Below are 21,694 nucleotides of genomic sequence, written 5' to 3' on the forward strand. Positions count from 1 at the left end.
TTAATTATATCAGTGGGTTTTCTCATGGTTGGCGTCTTTCATCATTCTTACTGAAAACCTTACATTCAGGTAATCGTATCAATACCGGCTGGTGGTTTTTTTTTGTAACTTCAGCCCTGAACTTGCTGTGCATTGTGGATTTATTACATATATCAAAAGAGTTCAACAATTAAAATGAAAAATCCAATCTTATAAAAGGTAACAATTTCTATGAAAATAAATAAAATATTTTTTCGATTTTTTATAATCGTCCCAAATTATGTTCTAACCATAGACTATATAAGTAATTAACTTAACTAAATTTTATTTCAATAAAGTTGTTAAAAAAAACTAAAACAAGCGAAACCGGAAGTGCGTCTACGTACTTCCGTGTTGACAATTTGCACATAAAACGCGCGTAAATGGTGATAAGGAAACTACCGTTGCGTGGTGAGATTTAGCCAACAAACTCGTTCATCAACCACACAGCACAGCGCTGACAAACAGACGTCAGTAATGGCGTGTAAGAGAGGAGCGCTCATTGTGCTGGAGGGAGTGGATAAGGCCGGGAAGACGACGCAGTGCAACAGACTGGTTCAGGTGCTGCAACAGAGCGGCCGACCCGCAGAGATGATGAGATTCCCCGGTGAGGCATGTTATTGGTGTAATATAACGTTAGGGCTTAATGTTAGCATTATTGTTGTTCCATTGCTGTGCAACATTAACACAACGTGCCGTGGTGCGGTTTCTCGGAGTCAGACAGGACCACGACAATTGGACAGCTGATAAGCGCCTACCTGGAGAAGAAAAGTGACTTAGAGGACCACACGGTGCACCTGCTGTTCTCCGCAAACCGCTGGGAACTGGTGTAAGTTGCGTTTAAGTGAACGCAGAGAACGCAGCCCTTTTCGCGGCAGACCTTTTGGACACGTCATAGCAGGAGGAGCACAGGTGTGTTTTATAACATTAATGAGGGCATTAATAACTACTGCTTTCCCTGCTATGACTAGTCGAAAATGTCAGCTGTGGGTCTACGAAATGTAGCTAAGTACTCACCATGAAGAATGACGCGTTCAGCTGTCCCACAACTTTAAAGGGTTAGTTCACGAGAGTTGTACTTTGGTATTAAATACTGGTACATTTCTAAAAATATGAATTATCCAGTGCTAGTACCATAAAGGGACAAGTCAAGACATTACATGAAAAGACCAAAAAAACATCAAATTGAACCTTCTATTAACAAGTACTGTCAGCCTGATCCATCGTATGTTTACATTCCAGAACCCACAATGAGCCACCCTGTTGCACTGGATGACTTTTACCTTTTATTACCACGACACGGCAGTTTATTTAGGAGTCATTTCCTAGCTCACCATCCTGGTTGGTGCCCTAAATACTCACCACGGAGCCAAATGTGTTTAATAATTCCTGGCAAAAAAAAAAAGTCCCCAGCAAAAGCAATATTTACCAGAGCCTTTTAACCTTTGCTGAAATCTACAGCGCCCAGCTATATGAGGAAATAGTTTAGCCTATCTGAAAAATGAAACCATATATAGTTGTGACTCTTTGTGGGAGCCAATGGGCTTGGGGCTTCAAGCCACAGAGTAGGGAGATTGACTAACATTGTTGATTTCTGTCTTTTCATTTACGATAACAAAAACACTGCCAGCTTTATCCTTCTAAAAAAAAAAAGCACAGAACTTTGAGTGAATGTGATTTCTCCTTCCATCTAAGAAGTTGCATCTATTAGCAATGATGCAAACTTCAATCTGAAAATTGCAGATTCTTTTGTCATTAGCTTTAAGTGTCCTCTAGCCCGTAAGCATTAGTCTACGTGCATCGTACTAAAACACTTGTGACCGCAGGCCTCTAATGAAGAAGAAGCTGGAGCAAGGCATCACCCTGGTCGTGGATCGGTACGCCTTCTCTGGAGTTGCTTTCACAAGTGCAAAGCCGGTGAGATGTCTCTCAGCCAAACTCTGTACCCATCAGACAGCATGATATGTGTGTGTTAGAGAGGAGCAACCGATGGCTTGAACGTGTTCATCTCCTCCTTCAGGGCTTCTGTCTGGACTGGTGCATGAAACCCGACGTGGGGCTGCCAAAGCCGGACCTGGTTATGTTCCTGCAGCTCAGTCCGGCCGAGGCTGCTCTCAGGGGTCAGTTCGGAGAGGAGAGGTACGAGACCAGTGTTTTCCAAAGTGCGGTTCAACAGAAGTTCGAACAGCTGAGGAAGGATCCCTCCGTCAACTGGCAGGTATGAGGCCGGTGCGGAATGCTCATTTAATCTCGGGTGTTTATTTCAAATCGGTAGCAATAAACGTCTTGTGATCCAACTTGTCTGCTGCAGGTGATCGACGCTTCTCAGAGTGTTGAGGATGTGCACGAGAACATAACCACCCACAGCCTTAACACTGTGAACGCAGCTCAGAACCGGCCACTCGGAGAGCTGTGGAAGTGAACCTTTAATTTAAAAGCTGCCGATATAATTATATTCCGTCTTGAAATTGAAGAGACGTAACACTGTCATATACCAGACTCTGACTTTATTTGTTGTTAATCCTCTTACATGTGTATTGTTCTTTCACCTGTTTTATGTTGTTGATTAAATAAATAATCTTCAAATGAACTAGCGCATATGGTTGTTTTTTTTTACTTGGCTAGGATACTTTGCATGAACAATTGATGCAACTTGTCTGCAGATTTGCCTTGATTTGGTTTCATTGCAGGCCGTTCCAGGCTGGAGTTGTTGGTGACAAACCGCGTTTAAGCCATTGGGGTTTCTATACAACATAAAACTCTTATGGCAATTTAACTTCTGGAGTCAGGGAAAGGCACCATATCACTTCAGAATAAACATTTAAAGTGTTAAGACTTGAATGGAAACGCGCGCGATGTGACGATGTGCATACAGAATTTATCCTGAGCTCCTGCTACGGCTTCCACCAGGGGCGGTCTTGATGTTTGGATACAGAGAGCAGTCAAGAGGCTGTTGAAGAGCGCTGTGTGACACACACACACATACATACACACACACACACTGACTACACCCTGGAGCTGGACTGGCTCAAGAGGTCTCAGTTTATGTTTGTCCCCCTGCAGGCTTCCCATTCTGATACAGAGAATCTCTCGCACCGACTGTCCACAATAGCAAATCATTGTTTGTGTGTTCCTCAGAGGGAAAGGATCTCGAACTCCTCGTCTTCTGAATCGAAGAACCGCTCCAACCTGTCAGGGTCTGAGAAATCTAGGAAGTGAGGGGGGGAAAAAAAACATTCAAATCTATTTTCTTTCTTTAATCTTAGCAACAACAAAAAAAAAAAGTTAATTTACCAGGAGTAAGGTTGAGGGCATCGATGCTGACCATGTGACAGGGCTGACTGTCCACTAGCTCAAACATGGGCAACCCCCCTCTGTTGCAGGACAGCTAGAAGAGAAGGAGCACCACATTATGACGCACACGTTTCCTCTAACAGTGACCGTATTCAAGCACTGCTTAAGGGCACAACAAGAGAGCAGTGTTAACGGAACCGTACCCTTCTTATGCGCATACACCAGTCGTCAAACTCGTCCTCTGTTCTGCAGAAGAAACCCTGGCGGACACCAGAAGACAATAAGCTACAAACCACTGAGCTACTGTTATAAAGAATAAATATGTAACAATGGGCTTTAGTTTGTGATACAAATGCCCTGTGCTATTTATAAAAAAGCCTCCCTAGCATTCCTACCGCTGCGATGGATGGGTCCAGCTCGCAGATGTGCATGCGGCAGGGCGGGTGCTGACAGTGGTACGTCTCGTCGGGGACCTGGCTGTCTTCGCATGGATCTACCGCAGGCTGTGTGGTGTGCGGGTCTAAATAGATGAGTTCTTCTCCTGGGAAGAAAAAAAAAAAAGATTCATAATCCGATCGATCCTCTTGGTGTGAGTCAAATTGATATGGTGAGTGTGCGGTGCACAGCTGAGTGTTTATTTCACGAACACAGAGACCAGACATACCGACATAACCAATGAAGTAATGGGCACTGTTGGGTTTTCCCCCAATAACACCCAGGGACTGAGGCAGCATGAAGCATTGCTGTGAAAAGAGACGAGAGGGGTTTATCTCACCCCAGCTGTAGCTGGCTTTGCCTCCATGCTCATCTTCTAGCCCATTTAGTGCAAACAACATAGAAATGACATTGCGACCATTTTCTTAAGTGTGCTGTTTCTTGTTGTTTTGATGTGGATAAATCTATCAGCAAGCACATCAGAAAACCCCCCACACAAAAGAAACAGGTCATTTTGTGATCCAGGGAACAACCCTGAGTTCACTACTGTGTCTTTGTTTTGAAATGAAGGCTACACACACGCTCACAGCATAACCTCCATTCAACCAGCGTGTATCTTGAAGCTCCTTTCCCCCCACACATGAGGCCGATAAAGCAAAACCCTGGATAAAAGGTTACTTGCATATTCGCATGCCAACCGCAGTGATTGCAGAGGCTGCAAGGAAGCATCCAGGGACCCTTAAGATGGGTGATCCATCACTGTGATGGATCACCCATCTTAATGCATTTTCATTAAAGTAACCTTACTATTGAGAGACTGCAGTTGACAGAAAGGACTAATTTGAAGCAAGAGTATTGTAACTTTGACAACTAATGATAACACATAACATGTCTGTGGATATCAGACTATTCAAAATATCAAGCAGGAAATTCAGATGTCTCCTTTTGTTAGGTTTTCAGTGACAGCCCCCCCCCCCCCTTTTTTCGATAAACTTCTAAGATCGAGAAAGTCTTCTTTTTAACAGGCAACGGCAGTGAACGCCCCACCTTGAGGGTTTCGATGTAGGCCTCGTTGATGTCACTCAGGCCCAGCCTGAGGGGGATGAGCAGGACCAGAGGTTTCCAGAGAGCCGTCTCCTCCTCCGCCAGCGCACACGCCCCCCCCAGGCAGCCGTTGAGCTCCCCCGCTCCCTCCGGTTCGCAACAGGCCGCTGCAGCATCCAGCCAGGGCATGCAGAGGCGCTCTGTAGCGGGGGAGAAAAAGATCACTAAATTACTTTCATAATGTCTTTTATCTATGCTGCAGGAAAAACAAAACATGAGGTAAGGTGGTAGACTCAAGGATTAAAGCCCTTTTCTTTTTTTAATCTCTCCGCTTTGTATATTTGCACATGGGAAAATCATCAAAACACTGTTGATGGATGAACTCCTTTCCTTCACTCCAACTCACATTGGTATTTGTTTTCATCCATAAACTTTATCTTGTAAAATGCAATGTTTAGCTGAAGTACTATTTCCGCAAAGCCCAGCGCGGCCCACAGTTCAACCCGGAGACCCATTCAAAGCGCACTCACTGATCTCCTCGATGACCACGGTGTTGTCCATCGCCACGTGTACGGCCAGTCTGCTCCACGTATCAAACACCGCCAGCTTCCTGAAAGCAAGACGGCACACTGAGACACTTTTGTGCTCTACCAGATCGGAAAAGATGTTCTTTCTTTAAATAGTTTTGAACCTCCTCGGTGAACAGCATGAAGTCTTTTTTGTTAATCGTTGGACAGCGGGATACGTACATACTGTACATAGATGGTGGGAGTGGAACAGAAGTTTTGCTCATGTGATAATGTCAACGTACTGCTCTGCCTCTCCTGAATGTCTAGGAAACAAAGTGGCTGTTTTAGATTCAAAGAAACTTTGCTGCTCACACTGATTTTGCTTTTCCAGTTGCGACAGAAGTTGAAACCAAAGACCTAACATGACATAAAGTAATGCTGAAGTGATTAGTCGACTTTTGATCACTGATTAAAGACACCCTGTGCAGTTTTTTACCACGAGTGGCGCTATGGAGCAGAAACCCTGAATGTAAACATAACTTCTGTTCGTTCTATGCAGCACCTTTAACCCTGAAACTCTGAAGCAAATTACCCAGCAGTTCTAGCTATTTTTATCACATTTATATCCATGTAAGATAAATATATATATATGGGTTTTGGACTTTAACGTGGCAATTTAAAGGCGTCCCTGTGGGCTCTGAGCAGCTTAGTAACGTGTAGTTTCTCTACAGTACTTACTTTAGAACCTGGGCCACTGTGTTCGGTCCATACCACTGGCCTATAGGCTTTCCCTCTCCAACTCCCATTTGGGCTGCAGCGTTTAGGGACAACAACAAAAAACAAAACAATGTGACGCAAACTCTTTACTGCCCGAGTGAGTCCCTGATCAAATTGGAGCGGACTGACACTCGCTACTCACCAATTTGATGGATGGAATAATAGCTGTCTTTCTTGTCGATGAAGGCGTTGAGAATACTGATGTACTCTTCTCTTTGTTTCTGGCCTCTGGCCCATCTCCAGTCTGAGAACAACAAGCCAGTTATCAAGCCTGTAGTCTTCTCACTGGAGAAGAGCTGTTAGTGCCACACGGTGATAAAAAACAAGTTTCATCTATGTGTATCTTTATCTATCCAAAATCAAGGGAGGTGTCTTTTTCTTGGTTTCTTTAAAGATGTCTTACCTCTGCCTACATGTCTACACACCAAGGCCTCGCCGAGGATCATCTGGCCGCACCGTAACATGCATCCCCATCCTGTATCCGACGTTGGTCCTGTCCCACCTGTAACACATTCAAGAATCATGCACGAGATCCCTTTAAATGTCAAAAGTAAAGGTTAGGGGCTCAACTAAAACACACATGTCTTCACTTACCAATGGGTGGGAAGTTTTTTCTGTATGTGAACCACAGTCGTGAAGTGACGTCTGATAAAATCTCATCTTTCTCTACATGAAGACCAGAAATCACCATATTACAAGACAATCTCAGGGAAAAGTCTATGATTAAAGATAATTCTTTAAACTTAAAATACTAATTTCGCTCTGTCTCACACACGTTATATTCCACAGTCCTACCTGTGAGCGCGTTGTATTCTTTCCCCAAGATCCACACGGGCTCTGAGGTCTCGGGAAAATCTTCAAACTCTCCAAAGCGAAGTGTGTCGTATGTCAAGGTTGCTGCGAAGAAGGTTAAGAATGAAGCGGCATTCCAACAATCAAAGGAAGAAATGGTGGGGCACCTACTCATTAAGTTGCTTGAGAAAAAAATATAGTCACTTCCAGGAAGGTTGTTCTATTTACATCCATCTTTCTTTATTTCTGTAGACTAACCAGAGTCTCAATTTATATGCTAGGAGAGGAGGCGAGGGAGGAATCTCCCTATGTGATAAAAAAAAATTAAAAAGTATTTCATGGTGAAATAAACACATTTACAACTTAAATTGTATTTAAGAAACGTGGTATTGTTCATCAATTAGAAGGGAGGCTTTTAAGGTACTTAAAAACCCAGAATGGTCATATTTGTTGCAGCAGATGCAAAGATATCCTGACTTTTAGTCCCTGGTTTTGGTCAAATCTAAAAAAGAAAATGCTCATTTGTACACTTCCCATAATGCAGCTGGATATTGATATTTGTTGTACCATGACCCTCCCTGCTTGGTAAAGGCTAAAATATTGAAAACTTCACAATCCCATTTGATTATTCTGGCTTTCAGTTATGAAGTCGTAGTCTTCAAGCACAGGCCGGGATGACATAACTATTTTAGAGGATATATAAATTACAACATACATGACACACTGAAAAAAAAATAAAAAATAAAGCAACTATATCACACATATTAATATCTAAACATACATCTCCCTTGTGCAATTATCTGGCAACAAATAAGTAAGTAAATGAGGAAGTAGATGCTTTTAATAAAATGTAATGTCAAAAAGCAATCACAGTAAAAGTCTGTATTTGCAGAGCTGGAAATACTGGGATCAAAGCCAAATATAAAATTGGGCAAAACAGTAATGGACACCATTAAAGGGTTCACTTCCCCTTCAGAGAAACATCCGAGTTTGACCAACTGGTGCCCGCAGCTATTCACTGAATATGTATTTACACTTTTGATGGAAGGTTGGCTTCTGCGGTTTATTGCAAACACGTCACGTTATCCACATAACTAACAGAGGAAAAGTTGACTAGCTAGCAGTGAGTTAGCCTGGACACATAAAGCAGAGATTACAGGCTCGTGTATTTGCAGTCGAAAGGAGACGGGAATGGAGAAAGAAGTGGGCTCGCATTCCCTGAAGAGTATTAAGTTATTATTAAACTACATGTGTGTTGCTGCATATCATATAACTTTACCTCCTAGCTTATAGCAACGTTAGCCTATAACTGATGTGATGGTGAGTGACAGTGCATCGACTGGGGTGTTCATAGGGCGTAACACAGCGTTAGCATAAACAGTCAAAACGAGGACTGAAGGCAAATTATGAACAGTGAAACTTAACGACAACACATGTCACTAACAACGATGACATGTGAAGCAACAACAAGACGTTTCACGGCAGCGCAGCGAGCTGTCAAAGCGGGGAATCCACCACATTTGGCAATAACAGCAGGCTAACGCTGGTTAGCTTTAGCTTTAGTCATCATTTTATCAGGCTAACGCCACCGAGGCTACACAGCAATAGGGTCTGTGTTGGAGTTGGTAATCCTGTCATGACAAAGCAGGAAATGTGTTGACAAGTATGATGTGGTGTTGTTGTGATTAGTTTGTGGCAATACAGGCAGGGTAAAGGAGAGAAATAAACGTTATTTTACTATAAAAATCTCGTTTACCTGCATCCATCCCGACGGTCTTCACCCTATCTTGTTTGTTGTTCTCTGGACTCCGACCCAGCGGACCAATGGGTATAGAGCCCTGCTGTGGAATTCGGCGAGAGGCGGGACATTTATTACGACATCCAATAAGAGATGAGAGTGGAGCCACGTCGCCCAAACCAATCACTAGTGGCTGACGTAGCCGTCCCGTTGAAAACAATCTATGGCGCGTTCATGTTACAGAGTTAAAGAGGCTTGATATCCGCGAGGCTCCCTTCTCTGACCATAAGATAAGTTACATTTTTACCACTCCTTTCAACAAATTACTAGAGCCTTAAACTAGACAGTTAACCAAAGCCTTCTTCCACACGACTGTAAAAAATGATGTAATCTTTTAAAGCTCCAGACGCTACTGAAAAACTAGATGACTTCAGTTGACAGAAAGCTCAGGGCACTTCTGAGAAGGAAGTGCAAACTCATCTTTTGTCAGGAAAGAAACACTCATGATTAATACTTATTGTTTAGATGTTTACAGTGACCATTCAATTTCTTAAAACAAAAAAACATTGACTTCTAAAATTGCAGAGTACGTAGATATACAGCATTGCTAAAAGGGAAAAACAAGTAGGCTACTTGAACTAAGATTACACAGTATGATCAGTGGAAGGTGTGAGATGCAGCAAACAAATGCAGACATTAAGTCATTTAGTTGGAAAATTAGGTGGAAAATGTTTCCATGTGGTTGGAGGCTGTCTTTAATGAAATTAATACAATTGTTTAAATGACATTTCATCATGTCATTTACAGATAAATCTGTTGGCCAATCTCTGTCTAGTGATTCTGATTCAACCACGAGGTCATAAATAACCATCAATGTTTCTGGCATGGCATATTCTTTGCAGTCTGTAAATACAACCATTCACACCAAGATCTAGCGGAGAGACGAACACACGCAGAGAAAAGCAGGCTACAATGTTAAGCAAAAGGCTTATACTGCAATTTAAACATTTACATAATATCCACCATTACACACACAAAAAAACAAACAAAAAGGTTTACTTCTTTTCCGTCATAAAGGTTTGAAAAGGACTTATTCATTTTCATTATTTGAGACTACTGTTGAGGCTGAAGTTTCTCAAACAGAGGAGAAGAAGAGCACAGAGGAGAAGAAGCAGCCCCCCCCCCCCCTTGCTCTCTTTGTTCCATCAGCAAGCAGGGCCAGAATCAAATGGTTCAGGTTAAAATCAAAAGTATTTAATATTCTTATCAGAAGCCAAAACAAATGCAAACTGAATTACACTATCGACAGTAAAACAAACATAATATTCCATGAAATATGAGGCCCCGTCCACACCACAGGACAGAATGGTGTGTCTGTCCCATGATGCGGAGGAGGTCTGAGGATCTTCTCCAATTCGAAGATCCTTTGTCCCTGCTGAGTCTCTCAAAAGTATCATGTTACACATTTCTCAGCCAATCGATCAGCTCAGTGATTGGCCGGATTCCAATAAGCCCCTCCTGGGCCGATGACCCATTGTTCTGTTCTTCTCACCTAGGTCAGCCAGCTTCGTTCCAACCCCCGCTGGCAGACACCTCCTGACATTCTTGGGGCCAGTTCCTTTGTTTGATTCGCCAAACCCCCGCTTCCAATACACTCCTCACACCTTCCTCTTATAGTATGAAATGACCTCTGATGTTGAAATGACTTCTTGGTCTAAACTCTTACAAGTAAACACACTGTATCATATAATATCCAGCACTAGGAATGCTCTAAAACTTAAATCCCTCACACTAGACAGCTAGAAAACTAACTTTTTACATTTGGTTGATGTAATTGGAAAATAGTCTGGACACTTAACACACCAAGCTAACTCCACAAGTTCAATCTCTCAATCAGTTCAGCATAGTAGTGTAGCACCACTTTAATTGAAGCTTAATAAGCCCTTTATTTCATCTGAAAGACCACTTACCTTCTGGGAAAACAGCTTCAAAGCACAATCTGTTTATAACAATGTATCATTATTTACTGCTGCTGACTTAACAAATTGCCGTTAAAACCATTTTATTATTGTTCATATTTACAGATGCAGATGACTCACAAACGTGTTTATCTTCTACTCCTAGTACTACGTGCCGGATAAAAGTGAAATTATTCATGGAATAAATTATGCTCACAAAATGAAATGTTATCAAAGTGCTCTAGCTTAGTGAACATGTACTGTAACTTGCATTACTGCAATTACAGTACAGCAATGGCATACACTGCCTCACAGTGTACAATGAGGAAGGAGAAAAAGTTGCATTAAGTGTATAGTGCTGTCTGAAATACACATGTAGTTATCGTAGGCTCAATTCATCAGACTCATTAGGGACTGTACAAATATTAGGGTGGGGAAGGGGTCTGAATCTTATAGTTTAAAATATACATTCTTTCCATATATATATATATATTAGCTTGAATAGAAAAATTCAACACTACTCTTATCTAAAAATATGAGAGTATGGCGGAAAAGCAGAAATAATCATTTAAGATGGTGTTCCCCAATTTAAACATGTATAAGTTAGTGGAACCCCGGTCAAAACGTTTCCTTTTACTTTGCCAAATTATTAGAACAAGTTGGCAATGAGTGAATATGAACTTGATTTATATTACAGGCTTTATGACACATTTCATTTGTTCTACCTTTGTGTTGTGATGCAGAATAACATGAAAGAACAACTGTTGGTAGAGACAACATTTACTCACCAATATCCACACATCCAATCGTAATTATTTGGTCCCTTTTTATATTATTCTGGCAACGGAGGGCTGAAACACAATATAAACCTTGAGGGAGAGGAAAAGCAAAGACCCTCCCATACTCTTCCCCAAATCATCTTTTGAAATAATATCAATTAATAATTTCCGTACAGTCCCTTAATTGAAGAAAAACATGCTGTATTTTGCATATATATTGCTATATATAGATTTGTGTACAACCAAGTACAGTAGTTACAATTCTCCACCACTAGGGGCAGCCAAGCCTCTGCCAAACAGGAAGCGAAACAAATGAGCAGTTCAGCTGATTGTGGAACAAATTATAAGCTAAAGACATTAAGAGTGCGTGATTCTATACATTCGCATCAAAAGTGTGCCATAATCTTACTATTAACAATAAATAGACAATCTTGCAGAGGAAGCACGGAAAGTCATTTGTCTGTGAATGGACAGGCGTTCGTCCACGAAGGCTCAGTGCAAACGAGTGTAAACATAATCCAAAGCAGTGGAAGCTTTAGTGGAGTGCTGGTGGTGGTGGCGGGGTACAGTGTCGGCCAGTCCGCTACAAAACAAAAACCAGTGCGCGACTTAGTCTTTCACGTGTCTCTGAGGAAGTACAACACAGTGGCCTTCAGGTAGTGTCCGAAGGCACAGAAGGCGGACACCAGCCAGTGAGAGCGGAAGCTGGGATCGGTGTTCACCACGCATTTCGTTACATCCACCTGTGACGGCAGAGAGGACACAGAGCTCACCAAATTAATTCAGACTGTGGAATGAAATAAAGAGAAAAAAAACCCCAATAATTCCCAACGTGTTCTTGATTTGTCAATATGCTAAGAATCCGCATCGACGACGTGCGCGACTCGCCCACAAATGTTTCTTTCAAAGCCAAAGCCCACACTGCAATCTCTGCAATGCTTACTCGAAAAAGTCTACTTATATAACTAGAGCACTTTCGTAGACAATGAGATTTCACAGAGAGCACAGTTTAAGTGTCAGTCCTGACACTAAACACTTCTCCCTCCTCAGATCCGTCACATCACAGATTGTTATGGAGGTTTTCCCACACGCTGATTATCTCCCAGTGTGGAGATATTACAGTCTGAGCTTAGACTGGGACAGGTCCCTCATTTGTGCTCATGAGGTCAGTTATACAATGCATTGCTCTTCATTTGGTCACACTCCACTTGGCCTGCAAAACAAAACCGACTTGGGTGCCATGTCTCTGAATGCATGGGCGCATTTGTTCACTTGTTTTGCTCTTTCCAGCAGAGTGGCGCAGAGGCAGAGGCCCGTTGCCAGGCCTTGTTCCTTCTGGTGCGCTTTGTTGTCTCTGCAGGATTTTAATCATAGAGGCTTTATTTATTAATAGGATTCTGCAGAATAGACTTCTACTATTCTGTCTGAAGCTGTGGGGTGGATGTACTGTATGTCAATACACAGTGTTTTAATCCTGTTATCATACAGCCTTCGACCTTTCTTTGACTATTAATCCCAACCCAGTATAATACAATATGATGATATTCAACTTTAAACTGTATTGCATTCGCACCTCATTACTTTATCCACATTGATCTTGTATAATATGGCAATATATTTTCTCTTGTAGCTACTTAACAGCAAGTTTATATTTTTCTCTCGTACCAGCTGGTGTATCAGTGAAATATTAAAGGGAGCTGTATTCTTCTGTACGTCATAAGCAGATAATCTCCAGATAACCGGGGGATCGTGTGCTCAATATTCATCAGAGCTAAAAGGATCAGTTGACTTATCAATTAGTTGATTGACAGAAAATGTTGATAATAAATTAATAGAAAAGTCAAACATTACATAGTTCTAGCTTCTCAAATTGAAGATTTGCTGCTTTTCTTCATATCTTTAAGAAATTTGGGACCATAGACTGTATATAAGAAGCGGACGAAGTCACCGTGGCGTCACCCATTGGTTTGCAGACTGCCGTTTAGAAGCCTCGAGCTCGGCATGGCTGTCGCCATCTTGTTTTTTTGCAACCAGAAGTAACACAAGAGGGTGGAGCTAAGTACAACGGAACGCTGAATAAGACATTGTTAGGCAACTAAAATGTTACAATTAACTTTCATGAAGTGAAAACACAGTGAAAGGGTTAAAGCTGCAAGACGAATACATGGACAACTCCCAGACCGGACAGTCAGTCACAGTAAGCCCCGCCCTAAAGCATACCCTGCTTAATTTACTAAAATAACATCATGCTGTATTGAAGACTATATTGAGACCATAAAATCATGTTTACAATGTTTACTGAGGTAATAAATCAAGTGAGAAGTAGAGTTATTTTCTCATAGACTTCTATAGAATCATCCTTCTTTTTGCAACCAGAGGAGTCGCCCCCTGCTGGCCATTAAGGAGAATGTTTAAGTTTAAGGCACTTCAGCTTCACTTTTCAGACCCTGAGGATGCAGACAATTTGAAGCTGCCACCTTGTGCTCTGGAAAAATATTAATGTTAATTGTTCACATTCTTCTGATATTTTATAGACCTAACCACAAATGGAATAATCAAGAAAACAATCAGAGGATTGCAGCCCTAATATTCATAACACACCCACCAACACAGAAATATGAAGAAAAACAGATTGAAGCACTTGTTTACTTACTTTAACAACTTCATATACCCAATAAAATATTTCCATAATATTGACCCTGGGACTATATTTTTGTAGTTAGCTTGACATACTTTGCCACATCCAGCATGGCACAAACGGGAGAAAACACACACACACACACACACACACACACACACACACACACACACACACACACACACACACACACACACACACACACACACACACACACACACACAAAGTAAAGGTCTTAGAGTTATTTTATCAGCAACACTTACACAAACAAGCAATCAGGCAAAAAAAAGAACTTGCCCTTACCCAGCCCCCTCTCCTTTTTAACCAGGCGGTCAGGCTCTTGCGGACAAACTCCCCCATGCAGTCAACAATGGTATGGACCATAGCCGGGTGGCCGTGGCGAACACAGTCCACTGCCAGGGCTCCTGCCACGGCGTACAAAGACACCACCTTCCCCCATGTCACACCTGACAGGAAATACACTGTTAGAACAAACTACACTGCATCAAAGCTTCATGCACAGAGCCATTTACATCCTGCTATGTGATGTATGAACGCATATTTTGCAAACAAATTATTATTTGTTGATTTGAGGGTTCTCAAATCAAAGTGGCTATTTTTGAGGAGTTTTTAGTGCAGCAAAATTCTATCAGCAGCTCTTATTCAAAGATGGATGAACAAACTCTAAAACGTCAACAGCAGTCAGGCAAGAGGCCGACATGCCTGTCTGTCCCACAGAGAAGAAAACCCAAACACAAGGCTCGGGGCGGCAGGCAGGCAGTTCGCCTCGCTATATTAGTGAGCAGATCGTTTTTCCGACTTGGTTCACTTGTTGAGTTTCTGCCGCAGCACCATTTACAGTCAAAGCCTCAGACTCTTTTTGCAGTGTTTACATGTCTAACGGATACAAAATGAGCCCCCAACCCCATCCATCTTCTGTATCTGTCATCCGATTCATTCCTAGGATCTGGTAAACGGAGGTCATGTTTCTCTTTAACTGTGAGACCTGGAATTTGCAGAATGACACTCTCCACTGTGTGCACTTGCAATGCTGCAGTCCAATTCTTTTGGTGAATTCGTCGATTCTAAGTAAAGGTTTACCTTTTTAAAATGAGTAACTAAAATAATAAATAACATCTGAGAAGTCTGGCAGCTACATGCCAGCTATATCAAGCTCTAATAACTCTGGATCCTACACAACATTTCCCCTACAGCAACTCAACTGCGTCTTGTGTTTCAGCCCTGTTGAATGCCCCAGTTTGAAACACACATTCCCCTAAAAGAACCCAAAGACCAAGTGGAGATAATATTTTTTGTCATACTTTAAAAAACAAATTTCAAGCTACAGACATCATACAGCCAATTTCACATTTTCAGTACTAGCATACGTACCTTTATATGTAAAAATCAGCATAGTGGCCCATTCAGTGCAGCCTAACATGGGGTTCCGCCCCAGGGTCTAGCTGGCTGATACTGTTTGTGCTAATTAAGCCTTGGGTGGCCAAACTACAGCCACGTTAAATGGCCCGCTGTGAATGTTTATGTCTATGTCTTTCCATAGAAATAAAAAAGGAGTAGAATGGACACACACTTAAATTCAAAAGTACCAGGATGGTCAGAGTGGGGGCCATTTTTATTTGTATCGTTGCCATTGCAACCGCTGTAGCTGGCTAACTTTGGTAGAAACTAAACCAACTTACAGCCAGTCGCAGACTCGCTGAGGTTTTGCAGCCTCGACTAAAAACGTACAGTGGAAGGGTAGTACACTTAATGCTTCACACACACTCTTGCCACAGTGTAGGAAAAGCACATTGCTATCGCCAGATGAGTAACAACTGTGTTGTTTTCTGTCATTTAAGCATTGTGGAATTAACAAGCTAGCTCACTGGCGGACAGCTGGCTAGTTAGCGAGCTTGCTATAGTAGTTTAAGAAAATGAGCCAAACTGCGAGCTTCGGCAGTGATGGGTCTCACGGTCTCTTCCCGTTCCACTCGAAACAGCTGCCAGAAACAAGTGAAAGTGATGAGACTGAACCGGAACAGTAAAGTTGAGGGCCATAAAATTCAAATCTGTGAGCTCAAAGACACTAAAAGCTCCGTATTCATAAGGGGAACTTGTGGTCGGGTAAAAATTCACTGTGGGTTTAAATTAGAAGGTTTTAAAAGCGGATACCGGTGCAACATGCTCGGTGGGAGAATGTGTTTCGGCTGTAGTTTATCTGTGCCTTGTGTAAGGCAGCATGACGTTAGTGACTGAGCTTATAAACATCAGAAGAGTTTGCGGTCATTATCTACTGCTGCCCGTGACTTCCTCTTCACAGTGACATGTCTAGACTGTCAGCTTTACTGGACAGTATGTCCAAATTTACATTTGTAGTCATTGAGGGCTACTTTTTCATCCTGTATACTGAAACTAGAGCCTAACCGCAATGTATGTCTGTGCATGTAAATCCCAGAGAATGTTTCGATTTAGGTAGATATTCTTTCGTATTGATAGGTCTGAAGTAGGCAGTGATATTTCTAAGTAACTTTGCACTTTCAAGGACCACACAAACCTGATTTTCTTCAGTGTGCAGTTGATTCCTAATTACTTTTGCAGCAGATTGCTTTGTTACAGCCCCGAAGGTACAAATCAGCCGAGGCTGATGACTGAACTCCGTGGGTGGGGTCCAAACTGTCTGTAACAATCACTCGCTCTGGCAACATGTGAACCTAATATGGACTGAATGTTTTCCCTGCGGTTCCCTTCCTGTAAGGGGATAATGACTGCAACAAAATGTCTCGGACTAACTGGAGAATTCCGCACTCACCCTGCAAAAAGAAGGTGTTTACATGAAAAAGTTGGCTTGAATTAGTTGATGTTTGAGGGGGAGGAAATGATGGCTCGCTCTAGTAATTCAATAGTAAAGCATTAATAGGAGCAGTAACATAGCTCTCCAGACATTTAAATATCTTTATTGTATTTGTCTCAAGCTATGTTCCTCCTTCTCGGTTTCAACAAAAAGAAGAACTTCCCTAAAACAGCAAAAATGCTCCGTAATCTTCCTTTGTGTTGAAGTTTGCGTACCTGATAACAAAAGCGCTTCAGTTAGTTCCCATCATGCAGGCATGGCTGGATTTACAATACAACCAGATACTGATGTGGACCTACCTGTGGAGAAAATGTCTGCAGCCACAGCCAGGAAGGCGTCTGACACAATACTCTCTGAAGCCACCGTGATGTTGAGCTGTCGCGCTACGTTGCGGTACACGTTGGGTCGAAGGTACTCCAACTCATCACCTGGCCAAAACATAGGAGACGAAACATCAGCGAGAACATTTTTTTAACGACTGTAGTACCTCTGACTTTAACTGCATTTGGGCTATGCACACAACTAAAGCAAGACTTGAAAGAAGCAATAGCTTCCTCTAACAAATCAATAGCTGACTTCATTTGCAACAAAAAAAAAACCGTTCAGACCAGTAGCTTATGGTAGCTAATGTTAGCTTTAGGTGAATATTGCTGTACAACGGACACAACTAACTCAATCAACTGGCTTAACTGTTCTCCACTTGTGCTATTGTAACAATAGCTAAAATAGTAGCTGAGCATTTGTAGCCACAATGGTCACATTCGGGCGAAAGCTACATATTCTCGCTTTCAATTTAAAAGTGCGTTCTAAATGACCCTTTGCTAAGTCCCGCCCCTCGAATGCAGACTGGCCAATCATAGCGTACCGACAACCAGCTCCGACAACTATCCGGCTCTGGTCTTGTGCAATCGTTTCAGGTTTTTCCTCAATTTTCAGGCTGGTGTTGTGGATTTGGAGCTAGTCCTGGATAAACGTTGCGTAATAGTGATACTCGTTATCCGGAGAGGTTGGAAAGAGATGTGCGTTTCTAAAACATTACGTTTCTACGTAAAAACCTGTGGAGCTAACATCAGCAAAGTATATTAGCACATCGTTAACTAGCGTTAGCCCTTCTTAGCTACTGAATGTATAAACATGCTACTTTTGCTTTTTAATTGTAACAGTAAATAAAGAACTTGACCCTACTTTATAGTGTTGTTCCTAACTTCATTATCTTCTGTCTCCATCTCCAGGTGATATGGTGGTTCACTTTTACACTGTGATCATAGGCTTTAGCTTACATCTTTATCTTTTTGACCCGTTTTCACTGCTGAATCAGTTTAACATCCTGGATTTATCCTCCAAACCCCCTTCTGTCTGATTCCCTCGGAAATCGCTTTTCCAGAAATTCCATATTTCTTCAGGGAATGCAGTTCGTGACAGTGTGGGCTCCATGGTAACATAGCTCTGACAGCTTGATGGAGAGCAGCAGGTGGGCGGGGCTTAGCCACGAGTCAATTATGAATCTCACCAAAACCATTAGGCCCCTGATGTTTGTCTTTGTGCTATGCTAAGCTACACATGTACTGTACAAACACGAGCGTGATATCCATCTACTCATCTAAGTCTCAGCAGAGAAGCGACTAATCATATTTTCCAAAATATATACTATTCCTTACATTCAAAATCTGATTTCACCTGATTTTTTCAATAGAATTTATGAGCAGTTGATTCTTTGTTGTAACCTGGAATGACTTCATATCCAGTAATTAAATGAACAAAGTCCAACAGTCTGTAATCTAATCTCTTCATAGATTCTTGCCATACTCTGTTTGCATCACAGTTGTTGTTGTACACTCTGCTGGAAAGTGTTCCCAAATATAAAACATCCCCTCTGTTGTTTCCTTTTAATAAACACTCTGTTCGATCTCAGTTTCCAGTGAATTGCACAACTAAACTGGAGGTGGAGTGATAACCACAAATGGTAAAGTGAAACCTCAGAACTGTATCGGTTTTCATACTGGGCAAACATCCAAACATTAGCTAAAGGGAACTGTGAATATATGGAATCCCTTAAAGGTGTTTCATTGAAAATGAGTCATAGGTGCGCCACGCCAACCACACACACCTGAACATTGAGTCAAATATGTTTTAATGTTCAATTGATTCATTTGTATGTGATTTTATTTATTATTTAAAAAAAAACTAAGGTTAAAATACAATTAGGTTCAAATAACGTTTTCGGAATGATTTCAATGGGTATTGTTTTTGAATACAGCAGATATCACTGCACTCTGAAGTCGACCATAAGTCTATAAAACTGACTTGTCCAATATAGTTCACAAGGGTGTTAAGCGGACCGTGCTCCAAAAACAAAACAAAAAAACTCACCCAGCCACAGCAGGACCGACGATATATCCCCCAGCGTCCCGCTTGATGCAGCCCGCCCGTGGTCAGGCTTCGACCAGCCTATCCCGGCGCGGTTGAGCCTGGAGTGAATGTAGTCCCTGCACAGCGCCTTGGCCTGGGACACCAGCTCCTTGTCGTTGGGCGAGCGGTCAAACACTTCGGCCGCGAACACAGAAGAGCGGCGCAACATCTCCATGCCCCTGTCACCCGCCGCGGACTGCGCTGCTCACCTTCCCCCGCCACCGCCGTCTCTCACGGCAGCCACTTCTGCACCGGGACACGTCTCCCCCCCCCAACCGCCTCCTCCGTCCTGCTGTAGTAGCACTGGGAAGACTTGTGGAGATTATCCTGCATAACAAAACACGCGGATTAGTTTGTTGGCTAGACATCTTTTGCCTGGATAGAGGTGTCCGTCGCAAACCCAATCAACGCACGTACTGAAGCTGCAGGTTACGTAAACCCCACGCGGGAGAGCAGGAAAAGTTAGTCCAGAAGAGGTATGTATGAATCCGTAAAGTTACAGTTAGTGCGCCCATACTGCCTTATAATGAAGGTATGGACAATTCAAATAACATACAACTTACCCGAGAACATGTTATCCTGCATCCTAACTCGTCACTGAGCAGAAAATGTGGTTTTGATCATTTGACATTTAGGAATTTAAGATTTGCTGCCACTCAAATACAAAAAAAAGAAAAAGAAAAGCTCTCCAGTTTATAGTCTGACAGGCTCTCCTTCTAAGGGCACTTATTGTGAAGTCCTAAGGCGGAGATACACAAGCCCCGCCCCTCCACCCCCATACCAACTCATACAACACCCACACACACACCTCCCCTCACACACACACACACACAGAGAGGACATGACCCAGCAGTACTAACTGGATCTGTCAATTAAAGGTGCACAGCATTGATCTGACATCTATATGTTGTCTGTGCTGTTGCATTAAGCAGCCCAAGAGCTGTTGTGTTACAAAACCAATGAAGATAAGGTGTGCCTGCATTAGAAAAAAGAAATCTCAAAAGATAAAGTTAAAAATAAAGTTGGGGGACCTGTGAGAGACAAAAAAAAAAGAAAATCAAAAGGAGCAGATGTAATCAAATTCTGACTTTAAGTCCCAATTACAGGCCCTAAACACCTAATCCTACGTTTCCCATAATGCAACCAATGACATCTTTTCATTAGTCGCTCCCTGCCGGGGTCAACGTCCACATCGTTTTAACTCCACATCTCTTCACACTCTTCTGTTATGATTTTTAAAGCCCGAGCTAAAGCGACCCTGATGACATCACCATGACGTCATCAGGGTTATTCTCTCGGACTGTAAAAGGCTTCCCCCACAGCCACAAAAGACAAGACACAACTTCACAGGCTCGTTACATTCTTATTGATTTGATCCATACCACTCTCGTGTCTGTCCTTTAAATATGAAGCTTAGCACACAGACTGGAGAAGGGGGGCAAACAGCTAGACCTGATTAAACACATGAGTTATGATGCATATCCTCTGTGACACACAGAGGATATTAGAGTTAGCCTATGATAAAGATGTGAAACACGGAATACAACATATTTTAAGTTTTTAAAATAGGTCGTCTTTTTTGGCTGCCATGTGGTTTTGAAACACTGACAGCAAGCAGCTACACATCTCCTCCACTCCCTAACAGTTAATCATTTAACTAGATTTCTTTGGCAGAGGAGCGATATTGTCATGTGGCCCGGGGGAAGCCACCCCACCCTCCGTTCCCTCCGTTTGGGCCTGCCCGAGGAATGCCCTGCTTTGTTTATGACTGCGCAACAGATTTGCAGATCCTTGTTAAAACCAGAGGCAAGGAGGCGAACTCCTTCAACTGTCACCGACAGCTCGGTTTGCAAAATACTTAATGCAAAAAGCCAAGCGTGAAAACATGCATGTTCAGTCCTCGGAATACGTATCAGCACACGGTGTAATGCTCATTGCTAAGTGTGCATATCATGGGAGCATGTCTTGCAAGTGTTTCTCCTCATTCCAACACATTTCCAAGGTGAGCGACAGTGCGACAAAACTGATGCCGGTAGTTGTTTGGCATTTATACATCGGTTGTTCCTTCTTTTTCTTTTTATAAAGCAAAAATGCCAAAGGATATGGTTCCTGCTTCTCAGACGGGAGGATTTGCTGCTCGTCCTTTGAATAAACATTGTGCAAGCATCACTTTGGGCCAACAACGATAGACAGTCAGAATCTTTGCAATAAAACAATCGATGGATTAAGGGAGAAAGTAATCGGCAGATAAATACACAATGAAAATAGTCATTATGCAGCACTATATGAAGAAACCCTTTTATATTAATGCATGAGTAATACGTTAATGATATATATTCTATCACATCACAGGGACATTTTTCTGCATCGAGTACTTTTATTTTTAACACTCCTATTACTTTATTTTGCTGAATATATTGACATACTTTCAGTTAAAAAACATTTTCAATGC

At 42.2% G+C, this 21,694-nt stretch overlaps 3 protein-coding genes across 3 annotated transcripts; 1 reads left to right on the plus strand and 2 right to left on the minus strand.

The window, feature by feature from the left end:
- The first annotated feature begins 370 nt into the window (after nucleotides 1–370).
- Nucleotides 371–2,465, plus strand: dtymk (deoxythymidylate kinase (thymidylate kinase)). The gene is made up of 5 exons (XM_079157959.1): nucleotides 371–625; nucleotides 739–847; nucleotides 1,845–1,935; nucleotides 2,039–2,236; nucleotides 2,330–2,465. Exons 1-5 carry the CDS (start codon nucleotides 496–498, stop codon nucleotides 2,438–2,440), a joined length of 639 nt encoding a protein of 212 aa, XP_079014085.1. The 5' UTR covers nucleotides 371–495; the 3' UTR covers nucleotides 2,441–2,465.
- Nucleotides 2,466–3,059: 594 nt separating this feature from the next.
- On the minus strand, nucleotides 3,060–8,694 carry atg4b (autophagy related 4B, cysteine peptidase). Its single transcript, XM_079157958.1, has 13 exons — nucleotides 8,626–8,694; nucleotides 6,873–6,974; nucleotides 6,672–6,743; nucleotides 6,481–6,579; nucleotides 6,220–6,321; nucleotides 6,039–6,111; nucleotides 5,322–5,401; nucleotides 4,795–4,991; nucleotides 3,977–4,055; nucleotides 3,708–3,853; nucleotides 3,516–3,572; nucleotides 3,313–3,406; nucleotides 3,060–3,226 (listed from the first exon to the last, which is right to left on the minus strand). Exons 1-13 carry the CDS (start codon nucleotides 8,633–8,635, stop codon nucleotides 3,153–3,155), a joined length of 1,185 nt encoding a protein of 394 aa, XP_079014084.1. The 5' UTR covers nucleotides 8,636–8,694; the 3' UTR covers nucleotides 3,060–3,152.
- Nucleotides 8,695–11,528: 2,834 nt separating this feature from the next.
- On the minus strand, nucleotides 11,529–19,944 carry boka (BCL2 family apoptosis regulator BOK a). The gene is made up of 5 exons (XM_079157656.1): nucleotides 19,806–19,944; nucleotides 19,204–19,569; nucleotides 17,133–17,261; nucleotides 14,286–14,449; nucleotides 11,529–12,087 (listed from the first exon to the last, which is right to left on the minus strand). The coding sequence occupies exons 2-5, from the start codon at nucleotides 19,415–19,417 to the stop codon at nucleotides 11,962–11,964; spliced, it is 633 nt and encodes a 210-aa protein (XP_079013782.1). The 5' UTR covers nucleotides 19,418–19,569; nucleotides 19,806–19,944; the 3' UTR covers nucleotides 11,529–11,961.
- Between the last annotated feature and the right edge of the window lie 1,750 nt (nucleotides 19,945–21,694).

The sequence above is a fragment of the Pholis gunnellus genome, assembly GCF_910591455.1.
Source record: "Pholis gunnellus genome assembly, chromosome: 4".
Taxonomy (NCBI): domain Eukaryota; kingdom Metazoa; phylum Chordata; class Actinopteri; order Perciformes; family Pholidae; genus Pholis; species Pholis gunnellus.